The 15,160-nt window shown below is 38.5% G+C and overlaps 1 protein-coding gene across 3 annotated transcripts in view; it reads left to right on the top strand.

The window, feature by feature from the left end:
• PCCA (propionyl-CoA carboxylase subunit alpha) overlaps nucleotides 1-15,160 on the top strand; it is a 357,755-nt gene that overhangs the window by 168,255 nt on the left and 174,340 nt on the right. For all 3 annotated transcript variants that reach the window (XR_006414646.1, XM_044429576.1, XM_044429577.1), the window contains exons 13-15: nucleotides 3,345-3,488; nucleotides 4,606-4,680; nucleotides 10,666-10,734. Coding sequence is in view for 2 of the 3 variants with exons in the window: in XM_044429576.1 (XP_044285511.1) it covers nucleotides 3,345-3,488; nucleotides 4,606-4,680; nucleotides 10,666-10,734 (288 nt within the window). In the remaining variant the exon portion in view is untranslated. The remainder of the gene's footprint in view (nucleotides 1-3,344; nucleotides 3,489-4,605; nucleotides 4,681-10,665; nucleotides 10,735-15,160) is intronic.

Raw genomic sequence — 15,160 nt, 5'->3', positions numbered from 1 at the left:
CCCACTGCTGCTTGGTTGTGTAATAACAAACGATGCTTGTCTTTGCATGGGAGCCCAGTCACAAAGTGCCTTTTTCAGGAGGATAAAGCTTGGAGGCCAGGCTGTGCTATCTTCTTTTATAAATGATTACCACGTTAACAACATTCTTCAGGAGGTGACAGTGTTTGTTGCTGGGTGCTATAAACACATTGGACATAGCAGAAATACTTGCTAAGGGTAAGTTGGTATTTCTTGGCACAGGTCTGTTTTTGTTTTGCATAGTATCTAAATGCAGTCTGCTCCTTGACCTGACTTGCTTAAGTGTCCTTGGCATTGAATTAATGCTGTATTTTTTAAATGTAGATTGTGTTTTTAAACTCAATAATTGGCAGAGTTTTCAGTGAAAGACATCACAGCAGTCATATTAGTTGTGGTCTGTTTTAAAGAATCCTGACTACTCCTGTCCATTGCTAGGATTTCTTATTTGTGCCCCCAACATCGGTCTGAGTACTAATCCAAAATCAAATCAAAGTCAATGCATATTCATTTGCCAATTTCTACCCAGATTCTGCTCCAGAATTTAAGCATTTCCCTTTCGATTAATTATGTTCATCAATCATCACTGCCTCTATAATTTCAATTCAGAATAAAATTAAGTGATACACTGTCAGGTGTACAAAATGCTGGTGTGGTGGTGGGAGGGTTGGAAGATAAGGCAGAAGTAGAGGAAAGGGGACAAGGAAGATGATTATGAATGAGAATTGGCAAGGTGTGAAAGAAAGAAATAGGCATGTTTGGGGAAGGGAAAGCTAGAACAAGAACAGGATATCATGGAGGTGGCAAGGAGCCTAGAAATAGAAAGAAGAGAAAACAGAAGCAAGTGCATAATGATCCCCCACTTCTCTCTTGGAGGAAAATTGCTGCTACCCCAAGCATTGAAGCTTAGGTGAAAAAAGCATATTTTATTTTTTCTAAGCTGATTTATTCTGTGAGGGAGCTTGAGGGGTGCACAACACATATGAAAGGGATGGTTAACCTTTCTTCTCTAACTCTGCTCTGGAAATTTGCTCACTAGACCATTAAGCTTAGAGAAAATTTAGTATTGGCACCAATGGAAGCATTTACTTCTAAGAATATTTGCCGTGCAAGGTTTCTGGGGGGGTTATTGCAGCATGTATGGAGGGTGGGGTTAACTCCTCCTTCCTCAGCAGCAGTCCTCCTTGTGTATTGCTTCCCTGCATGATAATTATGCTCAGAAAATACCTTGTATTAGCGCTGATGGAAATTCTAAACTTTGGAAATATGTTTGGTGTCCTGGGAATATACTCAGAGTTGGGGCATCATGGACCAGGCCCAGGAAAGCCATTGATTCATATCTGCATGAATTTGTATCATTTTACCATAGCAATAAATTCTAAATATGTAAATATTACACTCATTGTTTAACATACTAAAAGAATAAAGATCCTTAAATGTTGTTTCAGCAGAATATGAATGTCTGGTTGAAACACCCGTTTTTTTCCCATATACTGTCCTCTTTTCTCCCACTCCCTAATGACTTTGTGCAAAGGAAGTATATTGGTGCAATAGACAATGTTTATTGAGATAAAGATTTCTTTTGAAGAATTGATTAAATAATTGTAAGTCTTTTGAAAATAAACTATGCAAATAGTTTGCTTTCCGGATACTTTTCTTCCTTGTTTGATCACTAACAATGAAACCATATTCCATAGTAGGATTATTGTATTTCACAATGGGATGATTAATTCCATAGCAAATAATGATAAAACAAAATAATTAAAATGAGACGTCAAAGAAACAAAGAATTCAGTTGGTTTTGAAAACATGGCTTATGGGTGTAGCTACCTCAAAGGCACTTACAAGAAAGCACTGGATGTTCTGAGAATGTCAAGTATTTCATCTGAACATCAGTGATTTGTGAAGTTCTGTTAGGAAATAAATTACTCCAGTTGAACACTGCAGGGCAGAGGCAGAATTCTTCTGCAGTTTCTTAAGTACTGTTTTGAAGCTTGACATACCTGAAGAGTATTGTGTGTTTAGCACTGAACCCCAGAGATTCACTGCTTAAGTGAAATAACTAAGTTTCCATTTTGCTGTTATGTAAAGGTGCTTATTTCAGTGATATCATTAAAGTTGTCAGGCTGCATTAAAATGTGATTCTGGAAACCTCTAAATGCACAGAATGGATGTGCTTGGTTAAATCTTACTCCATTTTAGCCTTTTTGGCAAGACCCTCTGCAAGGATACTGCAGTAGGCAAAATGTTCTCCTTCAATTAAAGTATGTGAAAGAAGATACCTAGTTTGTTCAGTGACCTTTTCCTATGACACAAAATATGCACAGTTTGACATTTCTCAATAGAGAAATGCTTGTAAAGTAAAGTTAAAGATACTCATTTCAGCCACAAAAATATTTTACGCTAAAAATGGCAGTTCAGGAATCTTTTTTGAAACAACAAACCTGACTAGTGTGTTTATTAATAGAATGCAATGTGGCTACTGTTTTGCTTAATTTGTTCTTTTTAAGGCATTTGTGCTTATTTATTATTCTTCCATATTGTAAATTACACTTGCTAAGTTAAATACACATGTATACAAATCCAGCTTAACAACAAGAGAGACTTATGTGCTTGCTCCTTGGCTTGGTTTCACTGTGAATGAAGGGTATCCCCATGACAGCATCATCCTGAGCTGTTACAGCTATTTGCTGAGAGCACACAGTGATGCTACTGGTCCAGCTCAGCTATTGTGCATGCTAAGCATGCACTACACAGATAAGTCTGGAAGGGAAAAAAACCTGAAGGATCCATCTGCTCATTTCTGCTACACTGCACTGATGTAAGATTACGCTAATCTGGTTGCTTGTCAGGACAGGTTAGTGAAAGCAGGCGTGTGGGTGAGACTTAGGCTAGCCTGGTTCTATGGAAGATTGTAGGCTGTTCCTGTACATGCCATGTTAAATGTAGCAGAATGGTTTGATCATCAGCCAGCTACCTTGAGATTTCAGTCAAAAGACTTAATATTTCTAGATTAAAACTTGATCTCTCCTTTTTTTCCCTAATCCCACCCCTAAATATTCTGAAAACAAATTCAGTATTCATCATGAAGTATCAAGTGTGTGTGTGTGTGTGTGTTTGTGTGTAATATCTTGATCTATAGTCAGTCACTGCCTGCAATTATACGTCGCTTTACTTTCTGCAAGCAGGGCTTGTCCTCTGTATCTACTTGACAAAATAGCCAGTATTGTAAATTACCTGTTCTCAAGTTTTCAATATTTTGGTTTATCGGGGTGGTGGTTGTGAGAGTTGTTTTGTTACCTACTGACTGACAGTTCTTGACCTTGCAGGTTGAACATCCCATCACAGAATGCATTACCGGTTTGGACCTGGTCCAAGAAATGATCCGTGTTGCCAAGGGTTACCCTCTCAGGCACAAACAGACTGATATTCCCATCAATGGCTGGGCAGTTGAATGTCGAGTATATGCTGAGGTAAAGAACTCGAGAATATGCTGAGGGTGCACGACTGTGGAAGAAGCTGTTGTGTTAGGTATAGGAAAACGCCCAAGACTTTCTTTTCTATCAGATTGATCCATTACCTATGATTAAACTGACCAGGATGTGGGTGTATCTTTTTATTCTCTTTTTTCATTTATTCAGACATTTTTAACATGAGATGCAATTGTCCAACATATTTGGAAGAAAATAAATTGCAGTATAACTAGATAACATAGTGAATATTAATTATAATCTCAAAATAATCCTGTGTTTTGAACTGACCAACTGGGCTTTTGGATATTGATCTATTAAGATTAAAAAATCAAAATGTATGAACTATTATCTGCTTTAAGTTCAAAATGAGAAGACGAACACTTTGAACAGTTACCTTCAGTTTAGATAACGTGCATAGTTTTTAATAAAAAACAGTGATTTATTTATTTGTTTACTGTCGTTCAAACAGTGTAATATGTGTTGGTCTGGGTTCCTTTTGACTATGGTGGCGTTTTTCTTTTAGAACTCTCAGCACATCATTTAATGTCTATCTCAAATTACAGCTGCTTTACAGAGTGGTTAAAATATAAAAAATCAAGCAAATATAAGGTAGTATTGAATGATATTAGTAGTTTTGGGGCTACCATTAGCTACACTAATTCTTTGTGTCCAATATAGTTCGTTTGTGTCTGCATGTCAAGGAACTTGGATAGAGAATCTGAACACAGTAATAGAGGACAGAAACTTGGTAACATTCTGTAAACATTGGATCTTGAGTGCAGCTCCACAAGTACTTGTCTGTGAAGTTTGTGGAATTTCTTTCTGTGTTGTGCGTTTTTGTTCTCTGTCCATGCCCCTACCATTGTGTCTTCTCTGAGAAAGATTGTCCTTGGTTTTAATAAAGGCACAGCAGGAAGGTTTTAGCTTTAACAAACCTTCCATGACTTGAATGGAAGAAGCAAATTCATATCCCCACTGAAATAAATCATTCTGAAAACAAAATGTAGTTGGTCCAAAACTAAAGTGGAGGAAGATTTAGGATTCCAAGTGACTTAATCTTGTTTCCTGTTCTTTTTCTTACAAAGTTAATACCATCCTGTATTGAATTCCATTTCAGGATCCCTACAAATCTTTTGGTCTGCCCTCTGTTGGTAGATTGTCTCAGTACAAAGAGCCACTGCATGTGCCCAATGTAAGTAATTCTTTAGCTCTCTTTTTTCTCAGCTTCACAGGCACTAAGAAACCACAGATCTCATTGAGTTCAGTAGAAGTTGTAGGTGTTCAGCACTGTTTAAAACCAAACACTTTAAACTCCTTGGTAAAGAAAGAGAGAGGGGAGTTATTCTATTAGTTTCTAATATTTAGAAATAAACTATAGCAAAATAATGGACTGTTATTTGGATTATTATTTTTCTTAAGAAGGAATTATTGTGCCTTCTGCATGCTCGTTTTTGGAGGTTTGTCAGTTGCTTTGATATAATCCAGGTTTTATATCAATAGTGATTATAACTGGTAGAGCAAATAGCCAGAGAAAATATTTGTCTATCCCTGCAAAGTGTTAAATGACCCAAAGAGTTGTCTTCTTTGAGGTTTTTAAAGGCCCAAAGCCATTTAGCCCAGTTGGCGATAAATGATTAGTATATATTTCAGTGTTGTAGGATATCTGTTTAGAGTGGTTGTTTAACAACTAGTTCAAAAGGGACAAGGACATTGCTGCTCCTATGTATAATAAAGGTAGTCAAAGTAATGAGTGTGTATGTATGGTATGTTGTCGGCTTTATGAAATGACAAGCTGATACCATCTGTGAATATGATTATTTACTGTGATCACTTGCATGGAAAAAATGGTGAAAGATTACAGGCCGAATCCTATATTTGGTGATGTTATTGGATACAGGATTTATTTCACTTCTTAAATTGTTTTTGCCCATATGCTTCCTAGAGAGGACCTGACCCTTCCTTGGGCTTTAAGGCTTCATGCTGTGTTCAAAGCTTAAAAAGAGAAATACAAATTGTCAAGGTTTAGCAAGCACGATGTGATGTTGAATGGAGGATAAAAACACACACCAGTATTACAGAGAGAATGTATCTTAGGCATGTTTAATGAAACCCAAATGAACTAAGGAAGAATGTTCAGTAATTACTCTGGGGGCAGGTTGGGGTTTTTCACCATGTTGTAATAGCTAACAGGATGTCAAATATTTTGCCCTTGTAAGTTTTTGTAATTTGCAATTTTCTAAACATGCAACCTGTTGAAAGTACAAGTGATAATGGACAAACTGTACCCCCTACAGTCTTTGTCCCACCAAATCTTTCTTCAATTAATGCTGCAGCAGGAGTTTTATGTAATAACATTTGCACTTGTAAGGCATCCAGAGAAAGGAAAAAAAAAACAATTAAAACGCCTTAAATGTTCTGCTTACTGCTGTTATTTGCTTGTGCGAGTGTTGCATGTCAGCTAAATGGACCACGGAATAGATAAAGCGATTGGGTGCAAGAGAGTGCATAGCAAGCTTTGTCTATCATTATTGCTGGGAGCAATCAAATTGATGCCAGCAGGACAGTAGATGCGTTGACAGCTGTAATTATGTATCTCCATGGTGATCACTTTTGGCCTGTCAAGGAGGCCCACGAGTCCCCTCCTTTGCAAGCATTTAATCAGATTGGGCTGTCACTTGTCAGGTAGACATGGCGGGTTGGGAGTTGTACTTAGGGGAGAGGTGAATTGAAAATGAAGGGTGGGAGATGCCTGATAGATTCACGTGGTCCATCATGGTACTGAGGGAGGAAATTTTAATTATGCTGGAAGCCTAAGAGAATGATTTTGAAGATCTCATATGGAGTGGCTGGGCCTTTCCTTTTCTATTCATTCTCACCATCATGTTAAAAATAGATGAGCTTTCTTTTGCTAACATTGTTTGGACATCTTTTTCTTTTTATTGTGATTGGAAAAAGTTGAAATAAAATACTATTTTTATTATGGGATCATCTCACAATGTAAAAAAGGCCTCTTTGATCCAAAAAGTTGTATAATATAGTGGAAAATATTGTTTTTTTAAAATACACTATTAGTTCCTTATTTTCAACATTCAGAGGTCTTTATATGGTCAGAACATATTCAGGCTTGCATGAACACCAAGATTGGCAGAAGTATAAAAATCTTTAGGGGGAAAAGCCCCAAAGAGGAAAATAACCTGGAATAGCCCACTGAGTACTGAGCATGATCAGTGGCCATGGGATGCTGACTCATTGTTGGGGAAAATGTTGAAAACCTGTTTTGAGGATGAATGGAATGGAGCGTCATAGAGGATGTTGTGGCTGGCTGACTGGAAAACTGTAACAAAGCCTACCCTGGTTCCATTCAGATAGGACTTTAAGTGTCATTAACTTTCGCCAGCATGAAACTGGCCAGGAATTCTGGGAATTGTAGACCAAAAATGGAGTACCCCTGGTTGCAGAAGACCTCCTCAGTGCAGTCTCACTTATCAGAACATAATAAGGCAATATTGAGATGTGTATGTACCGTTCTGTTTGAGTTTACTTTTGATATAGCAGGATTGATATTTGTCAAGAAGACTTTTGATATGTAATGCTTGATTTATATTTATTTATTTAGACAAAGACTGTGAGTAATGAAAGGAAGAGAAGTAAGGTGCTGGAATAGGCATAAATGATTCTTGTTATGCTTATTGTTTCTAAGTATTTTCTTTTATTTTATGAAAGCTTAATGTAGCCTGTTTACTGTTACAGCTAAGCCCTGGCATGCATGAAGTAATAACAGGAAAGATCACAGAAGACAAGCATTTGCAGAGTATCTTTGCTTTACATGTGACTACTTACTCACATTTTCTACACATCTGGCGTTAAGTGAAAATGCTTGAGTCACAAGACCTCTTGGTTTTTGATGCTTGTGTATGTGATGTAGAACTCATTATTTGGTGGTTATGCAAGGCAGTTGCCATTAGGCATATTTATACCTTCCCTCACAAGTTATGCTTCAGTTGTAGAGATCCATGTACGCAGGAGGCCTGCTTTAATGTACAGTATTGATCTTCATGGGTGAGAGGAAACTTAAACACAAATGCATTAAGAAACACTCAGACATCCCTTTTATCATTCAGTCAAATAGCCAGTGACTACTTTTATAACTTATTATTAGTATTATTTGATTGATATTCCACATGAAATTAGTGTCAATGGCTTTCTATGTGGATTATGGAATACCAATAAAAACAACATCTTATAAAAACATAAATATGTAAAAAATCACAGGATGCCACTGAGATGTCAGCAATAGATTAAAATAATATATAAATGTAATACACTACTATCAAAATTGCACAATGTAAAATCAAAATTTTAAAATCAATTATTAAAATTCCTGGAGAATAGGATCGTTTTTGCCTGGATCCAAAAAGAATGTAATGTTGGTGCCAAGTGAACTGCTCTTGGAAGGCTGTTCCATACATGGGATGCAGCCACTGGGAAGCCCTCTTCTAATTGCCACCCTCCTTGCCTCCTTGGAGGAAAGCTTTCAGAAGGACCTCCTCACTCGATCTTAGGGACCAGGTAGATACATATGGAAGCAGGCACTCCTTCAGGTATTCAGGTCCCAAGCTGTTTAGGGCTTTACATGTTAGCACAAGCACCTTAAATTGGGCCTGGAACTCAACTGGTAACTTGTGCGAACCATATAATATCTAGGTTATATGGGCGTATGGACTTGCCTGTGCCAGCAGTCATGCTGCTCTGTTTTGTTCCAGTTTCTGGACTGTTTTCAAGGGCTGCCCCACAGAGAGCATGTCAACAATAGTCAAGAGGTTACCAGAGCGTAAATGACTTAAAACCATTGCCTTGCATGTAGAATACAACAGCCATATTTAAGAGTGTAATAATAGCCATTCAAAAATAGTTGACTGGACATAATTGCCTATAGTTCAGACACATGGTGATATTACCTACAGTTTGCTCTGTTCTAATGATATGTTTGCTGAAGAAGAAAATATTTAAAATACTGTCCTAATGGTTTGGTTTTAAGCAGAATGTAGTGGTTTTATGTATCCTAACTGTGGAAAACTGCCTCTAATGGACCTATGCCAGGAAATATGAGAGGGCCATGACCTGACCTGCACTAAAAATACCATCATCCTGAATCATTGTCCATGCTGGGTGGATCTGAAAATCTGGAGAACATCAGACTGAAGAAGCTTCTTTTATAACGTTCACCTCATTTACTGGACAGAATGAGTTCATTAGTGCTCAAGCTATATAATAGGAATATGCCGCATTTGAATACATGTTCTCAGGATTTGCTTTGCAAGTGCATTCACTAAAAGACAAATGCAGAATATATATATTGTAGCATAAAAACAAAATAATCAAGGCCTGATTTTCATTGAACTGGTAGACCTCCCTTGACTGTGTTGTTAAGCTTTCATTAACAACAGATTATCTTAAACTCTCCAGGTTTGCATCTGTTTGCCTGTAAATTGTAATTTCTATATGAATTGCAAGTTCATATAAAATGCAAACAGTGGGTACCAGTTTGTTGTAGGATCTTTGAGTCTTAAACATAATACAAAGTTAATCTTGTATTAAGGAATTATGCCTGTTTCTGTTTGGATTTACCAGGCTTGTTTTGGATGTTCATTTACTGAAAATTTTGGGGAAAGAAGGTTGATTGTGAATATTATGTTGGCACTGTAAGGCTGAATATGTTCCCATCTCTGCTTATTTTACTCAGACATCTTTCTGGATTTCAATTTTTGGCAGTGAAGATGATGCAGGACTTAAACACCACGTAGTCAGTCCCTTTCTTACTATGTTGCTTATTATGAACTTTCAGGGTTTCAAGTTTTTCCCCTTTTGAGAAATGGGGCTAACTAAAACAATCATTTTGATAGCTGAGTATCTCTAAGGCATCCTGACATATTTTTAATAAAAGTGCTTGACAGCTGCCATTATAGTTGCATTAATGAACTTGCAATCATACTATTGTAAAGGCACAGTTTATCGTTTTCATACCCCCAAAAAATGTGATGCGGTTTTCATTGCAGGGAATAAAGCCTATTAGGACATGTCATTTGGATAATAAAGTCATCAGTGTGACCTCATGTGGATATTGTAGACAAGAGGTTCTACATCTGGCCCCTTGATAATTGCCTAAATTAAAATCTAAAAGCCTAACAGCCGTTGGGTTGACCTCTTTCTGTCTTGTAGCAGACAGATGAGCTGCTGTTTCATTGCAAGGGTTTCTTCCCCCAGGTGAAGATTGAAGGGAGTTTATAAGACCCTTCTCCCGCTCCCTGCCAAACCTGAACATAGTATTTCATATCAGACCTCTTCCACTCCAGCAGGTCCCATTTGGCTTTTTTTCCTTAAGATTGTCAGATAGTATTAAATGCTCTGAATTTTTGTTTGTGTTGTCAACTGTGTGCTTTATGAATCTTAAAAGCCACTAGCAAACAAATATTTCTTTAGAAATTAGTGAGTATGTATTTTTATATGGATAATCTCAGTACCTCTCTAGCAAAAATCAAGCTAGGAGATGAAAACCACGATCACAGTAAAAGTAAGTTTTGTTGGGTAACAGCTATCAGGTTCTTCAAAGACATACTTGAATGTGTGTTTTGTCCCCTCCTCGTCCACAAGAATTGCAGAATCAGAACTTTAATACTAGCAGTATACATATAAAGCAAAGCAATGGAAAAAGCTGTGTAAACATTGACATCTCAGGGGAATAGCATAATCAGAAGAAAAATATGCTACAGATGAGGGTGAGGCAGTAAAGGAAAGTTTTGTAGACATGAAAGCTAGAGGCTCCATTCTATTATGAAGCTGATAAGAAGATTGTATAGCGTCTGCTGAACATGCCATCGTATCCTTTCAAGAATAGAAGAGTCCTGGGTATAGTAGGGCATAAATGATATGGTTACAGAACATATCCATTTTTGATGTATATTAGTTCCATGTGTAGTTACATTTGCATGTGGTGAGTTTGAATAAATCCCATACTGAGAATTCCAGATCTTGGAATTGCAAAACACAGCGAACACAAGCTACTGTATTTTTTTTGCAAAATGGATTACGATGAATTGTACTATGAGGAGAAAGATGAATGCTAGTGTATAAAGACATCTTGTCCATAACAACATTGTTTTGCCTCAATCTTCTTTAGGTCCGTATTGACAGTGGCATAGATCAAGGAAGTGAAATCAGCATCTATTATGATCCCATGATTTCAAAAGTGAGTTAACTTTTTAATCCAGTAAAAACTAATACTAGTTTTTTAATGGGTGTGACAGTATTGCAGAGTAGAATGGCTTCATAGAAAACTTAAAAAGAATAATTTTTATGTGTTATTTATGTTTCATTTGAAGTTCAGTTAGTTCAATGGGACATTCCTCAGGAGTTTCTTTTGTTCTCATTTGTTTGGTGACATTATAATGTTTCAGTAAAATGTGTGCATCAGACTTCAAGGATAAAATAGTTTCAGGAATGCTATAATTACCAGATGTATAATTTGCTATTATTATTATTATTATTATTATTATTATTATTATTATTATTATTTTTGGTGAGGCAAAGTAAGCCTTCAAAATGCAAGTAAATGTCACCAAACAAATCATTAAAAGTATAAAATGCATGCTACTTTTATGTAATCATACATTCTTTTTCATTTATCAAGCTTAAACTAGCTCCATTCAGATTATGATATCTCCATTAATTAAACTGAGATAAACATTTTCCCCCTTTGTCCCTCCCTTCATGCAAGCCGTGATAAAGGGCAGAATTTGCTGTGAGTTTCCCATTTTGTCCAAATGGGAAAAGTATAGCAGTTTATGAATAAGTCAGGATTTTAAAGTACAGTGGTACCTTGGCTCACGAAATTAATCCATTCCATGACTCTGATCGCAACCCAAATTGGTCATAAGCCAAGTCAAATTTCCCCATAAGGTTCAGTGTAAATAAGGTTAATCCATTCTGTAACTATTTTTTTAAATCACAAAAATTTGAAGCAAAGTGACAAAGAACAACGAAGATCGTGGCTATCTCCCCCCCATGTACAACTGCAATCACGCCCGTGTTCCCTGCATGAGTGCGACCGCGATCGCGGCCATCGACGGGCATGATTGCGGTTGCGCTTGCCCTGATGTGGAGTTCATGACCTGAGGCAAAATATTTCTGAAATTTCTGTTCGCGACCCCATTTGGTCATCCCGTCTTCCCTACATGAGCGCAATTGCGATCGCAGCCATCCCCTCCCCCCTCTCCGAGCACATACAGCCATCTTCCCTGCATGAGCACGATTGCGGCCATCTTTCCTGTCGCAGACAGCCCTGTGGTCACTTGCTGTGAAGCTTACTGAATAATGGCTCCAAAGAAAGTGCAGAGCAAGCACAGTGGTAAAACGCATGTGCAGATCAGTAATGAAGGTGACCAGAATGTGCAGACCAAGAATGGTAAGAAGAAGGTTTCGAAGAAAATAACCATTGAACTGAAGAAGGAAATTGTAGAAAAGCATGAGTCTGGTATTCGTGTGACTGATCTGGCCTCTGAGTGCAAGATGGCAAAGTCGACGATCTCGACTATTTTAAAGAGTAAAGATCCCATCAAAGGAGCTGATGTGGCAAAAGGAGTAACGCTGTTTGGCAGGCGGAGGACTCAAGTGCTGGAAGAGGTGGAAAAACTCTTTTGTTAGTGTGGTTGAATGAGTAGTCAGGGAATTGCACAGTGATTTACTGCATAAAAGCCCCTCTACAAGTGCAGCAAGTGTTGAATTTAAAGCCAGTAGTGGGTCGTTTGATAATTTCCGCAAGAGAAGTGGCATCCACGGTGTGACCAGACATGGTGAGGCTTCCAGTTCTGACAAGGCTGCTGCAGAAGCCTCCAAGAAAGAATTTGCGGAATTCATGAAGGCAGAAGGATACGTCACTCAACAAGTGTTCAACTGCAATGAAACAGGACTCTTCTGGAAGAAGATGCCGAACAGAACCTACATCATGCAGGAGGAAAAGGCACTGCCGGGGCACAAGCCCATGAAGGGCAGATTGACCCTTTTGCTGTGTGCGAATGCAAGTGCCAATCTGAAGATTAAGCCACTACTGGTGTACCATTCCCAGACCTCTCGTGCATTCAAGGAACAGAATGTGAACAAGGCCAGACTGCCTGTCATGTGGAGAGCCAATCCGAGGGCTTGGGTGACAAGGCACGTGTTCATGGAACGGCTGCACAAAGTGTTCGCATCCACCATTAAGAAATATCTTTCTGACAACCAGCTGCCTGAAAGGTACCTTCTTCTGATGGACAATGCCCCGGCACACCCTCCAGCCTTGGTGGATGATATGGACGCTGAGTATGACTTCATAAAAGTCAATTTCCTCCCCCTGCAACACGACACCTCTTCTGCAGCCCATGGACCAGCAGGTGATCTGTACAGAAAGGTGCTCTTCAGCAGGTGTTTTAATGTCATTGAAGAGACGTCCTTGACTCTGAAAGAGTTCTGGAAGAAACATTTCAATGTCCTCCACTGCATCAACCTCATTGACAAAGCCTGGGAAAATGTCATGTACCAGCCCTTAAACTTAGCCTGGAGGAAACTGTGGCCAGAATGTGTCACTGACTGTGACTTTGAAGGGTCTGATGCACAGGTAGTGGAGTAGATTGTGTCCCTGGGCAAGAGTATGGGTCTGGACATCAGTGGTGCAGACAAAGAGGAGCTTGTTCAGGACCATAAGGAGGAACTGACGACGGAAGAACTTGCCGAACTCCAGAGTGAGCAGCAGAAGGCACTTGTTGAGGAGCATTCCACTGAGGAAAAGGAAGACAGGGAGGAGGTTAGCAGTGATGTGATACAATCCATTATGGAAAAATGGAATGAGTGCCAGAATTTCTTTGAGAAGCACCACCCCAACATAACTGTAATGAACAGAGTGTTGAATCTGATGAATGATAATGTGGTCTATCATTTCCGGAGGGTTATGCAGTGCAGGAAAAAACAAGTGACATTAGACAGATTTTTCACCAAAATTGACCCTGCAGCTAAGAGACAAAGAAGAGAGAAAACTTCTGAAGGAGAACTCCCCGATGTCCTTATGGAGGGGGGCTCCAAACAATAACCTCCCCACCAACTAGGTTAGTGTTCTCTATCGTACTGTACAGTACTTTGTCACTTTGTTTCAAATGTTTGTGATTAAAAAGTTACAGAACCGATTAACCTTATTTACATTGAATCTTATGGGGAAATCTGACTTGGCTCGCGACCAGTTTGGCTCATGACCAGAGTCCTGGAATGGATTAAGTTGGTGAGCCAAGGTATCACTGTAATTGCTGTTTCCTCTGCAATCATTCTGATAGTGAGCCGTCGATCATGGCTGAGAGCAGACCTCACTGCATCCACATTCTATTCCTTTTTTGATGAAGAAGGGAATCCTGATCACTGTTCATCTTCAACACCTTTTCGTCCTTCCTTGAAGGCCTTGTGCCATCAGTACACTTGTGCAGATGATAGTGCAGCTTCTCCATAAACTTTTCTCACCATTTCCACAGTTTCTGATGCACTTTTATCCAATTTCATATAAAATTTTATTGCATACCACTGTTCCAAACTCGTTTGCATTATTCTTAATACGAGGCACTTGAACAGGGTGTCACAAAAAAGAATGTCTTGACTCTGACAGGGCTGGGATGCAACTGATCAGTGTTCTAATGTATACCTGGCACCCCACCCCAAGTGACCTTCGGCAGCTTCTCCCTTCACAGAGCCTTCCTCGAGAGTAGGAACTTCATTCTCAATACTTTCTGGACATACCTTGTTGTATGGGTAATGTTCATACCTTGAATTACTAACCCAAAGTATGATAATCTGAGCTGGGCTACTGAGTGTGTTTGGACATAATGCTAAGTATCCAAAAACAGTCAGTGATAAGTACGCTTTCCCTTCCCTTTTCCTCCTCCAGCATGGCCATAAAGAGATTAGAAACATTAATTTCCATTTTCAGTCAAGCTTAGTTTAAGCATGTTAGGTTGATTTTATATATAGTCCGTTGAAAAAAGTCAGTTTATTAAACTGTGGGTTGAATTTGCATTTAGAATAGTGTGGATATCACAACAAGTTGTGATTACTATAAAACATAAGCGAATGATTTATAGCAATGCTGGAGGATGGATGGATGAAACACTCATATGAAATCAAGTCTGACTGTGCCTCTTTCCCATAATGCAAAACCATGGTTTGAGTTGTGCTTATATGAGGCCACTATGATGTTATACATCAAATTAAGAAAACAGTGTAGAAGATTCTGGAAGAATTCTTTCTTCCTTGTGATGCTTGTCATATTATTGACTGGAAATGATAAGTAATCAAGAATTTGAACTAAAGTGAACCCACCTACTATCTGTGCATAAGTGAGTCTGTGGTCAGAGGACATGTGAATAAATTTGACAATACATATAGCTTCAACTAGAAAACTTGCCAGTTATTTGCACATCAAGGCAGCAGTCTTTCTTCTCCACTCCATAAATTTGCAGTTCAAACAGCCAAATTGTATACATCTGCAAAGTATTCTTCTCAAGAGGCATGAAATGCATACAAGCCAAGGTTATGCTTATATTGTTAGATTCATCATTTGCAGTAGGCATATACAGGACATGGTGAATGTGTGCTACCTTGCT

Source organism: Varanus komodoensis, unplaced genomic scaffold (assembly GCF_004798865.1).
Source record: "Varanus komodoensis strain SLA01 unplaced genomic scaffold, ASM479886v1 scaffold2, whole genome shotgun sequence".
Classification (NCBI taxonomy): domain Eukaryota; kingdom Metazoa; phylum Chordata; class Lepidosauria; order Squamata; family Varanidae; genus Varanus; species Varanus komodoensis.
Note: the sequence above shows the minus strand (reverse complement) of the source record. Positions and strands in the feature narration are given on the sequence as shown.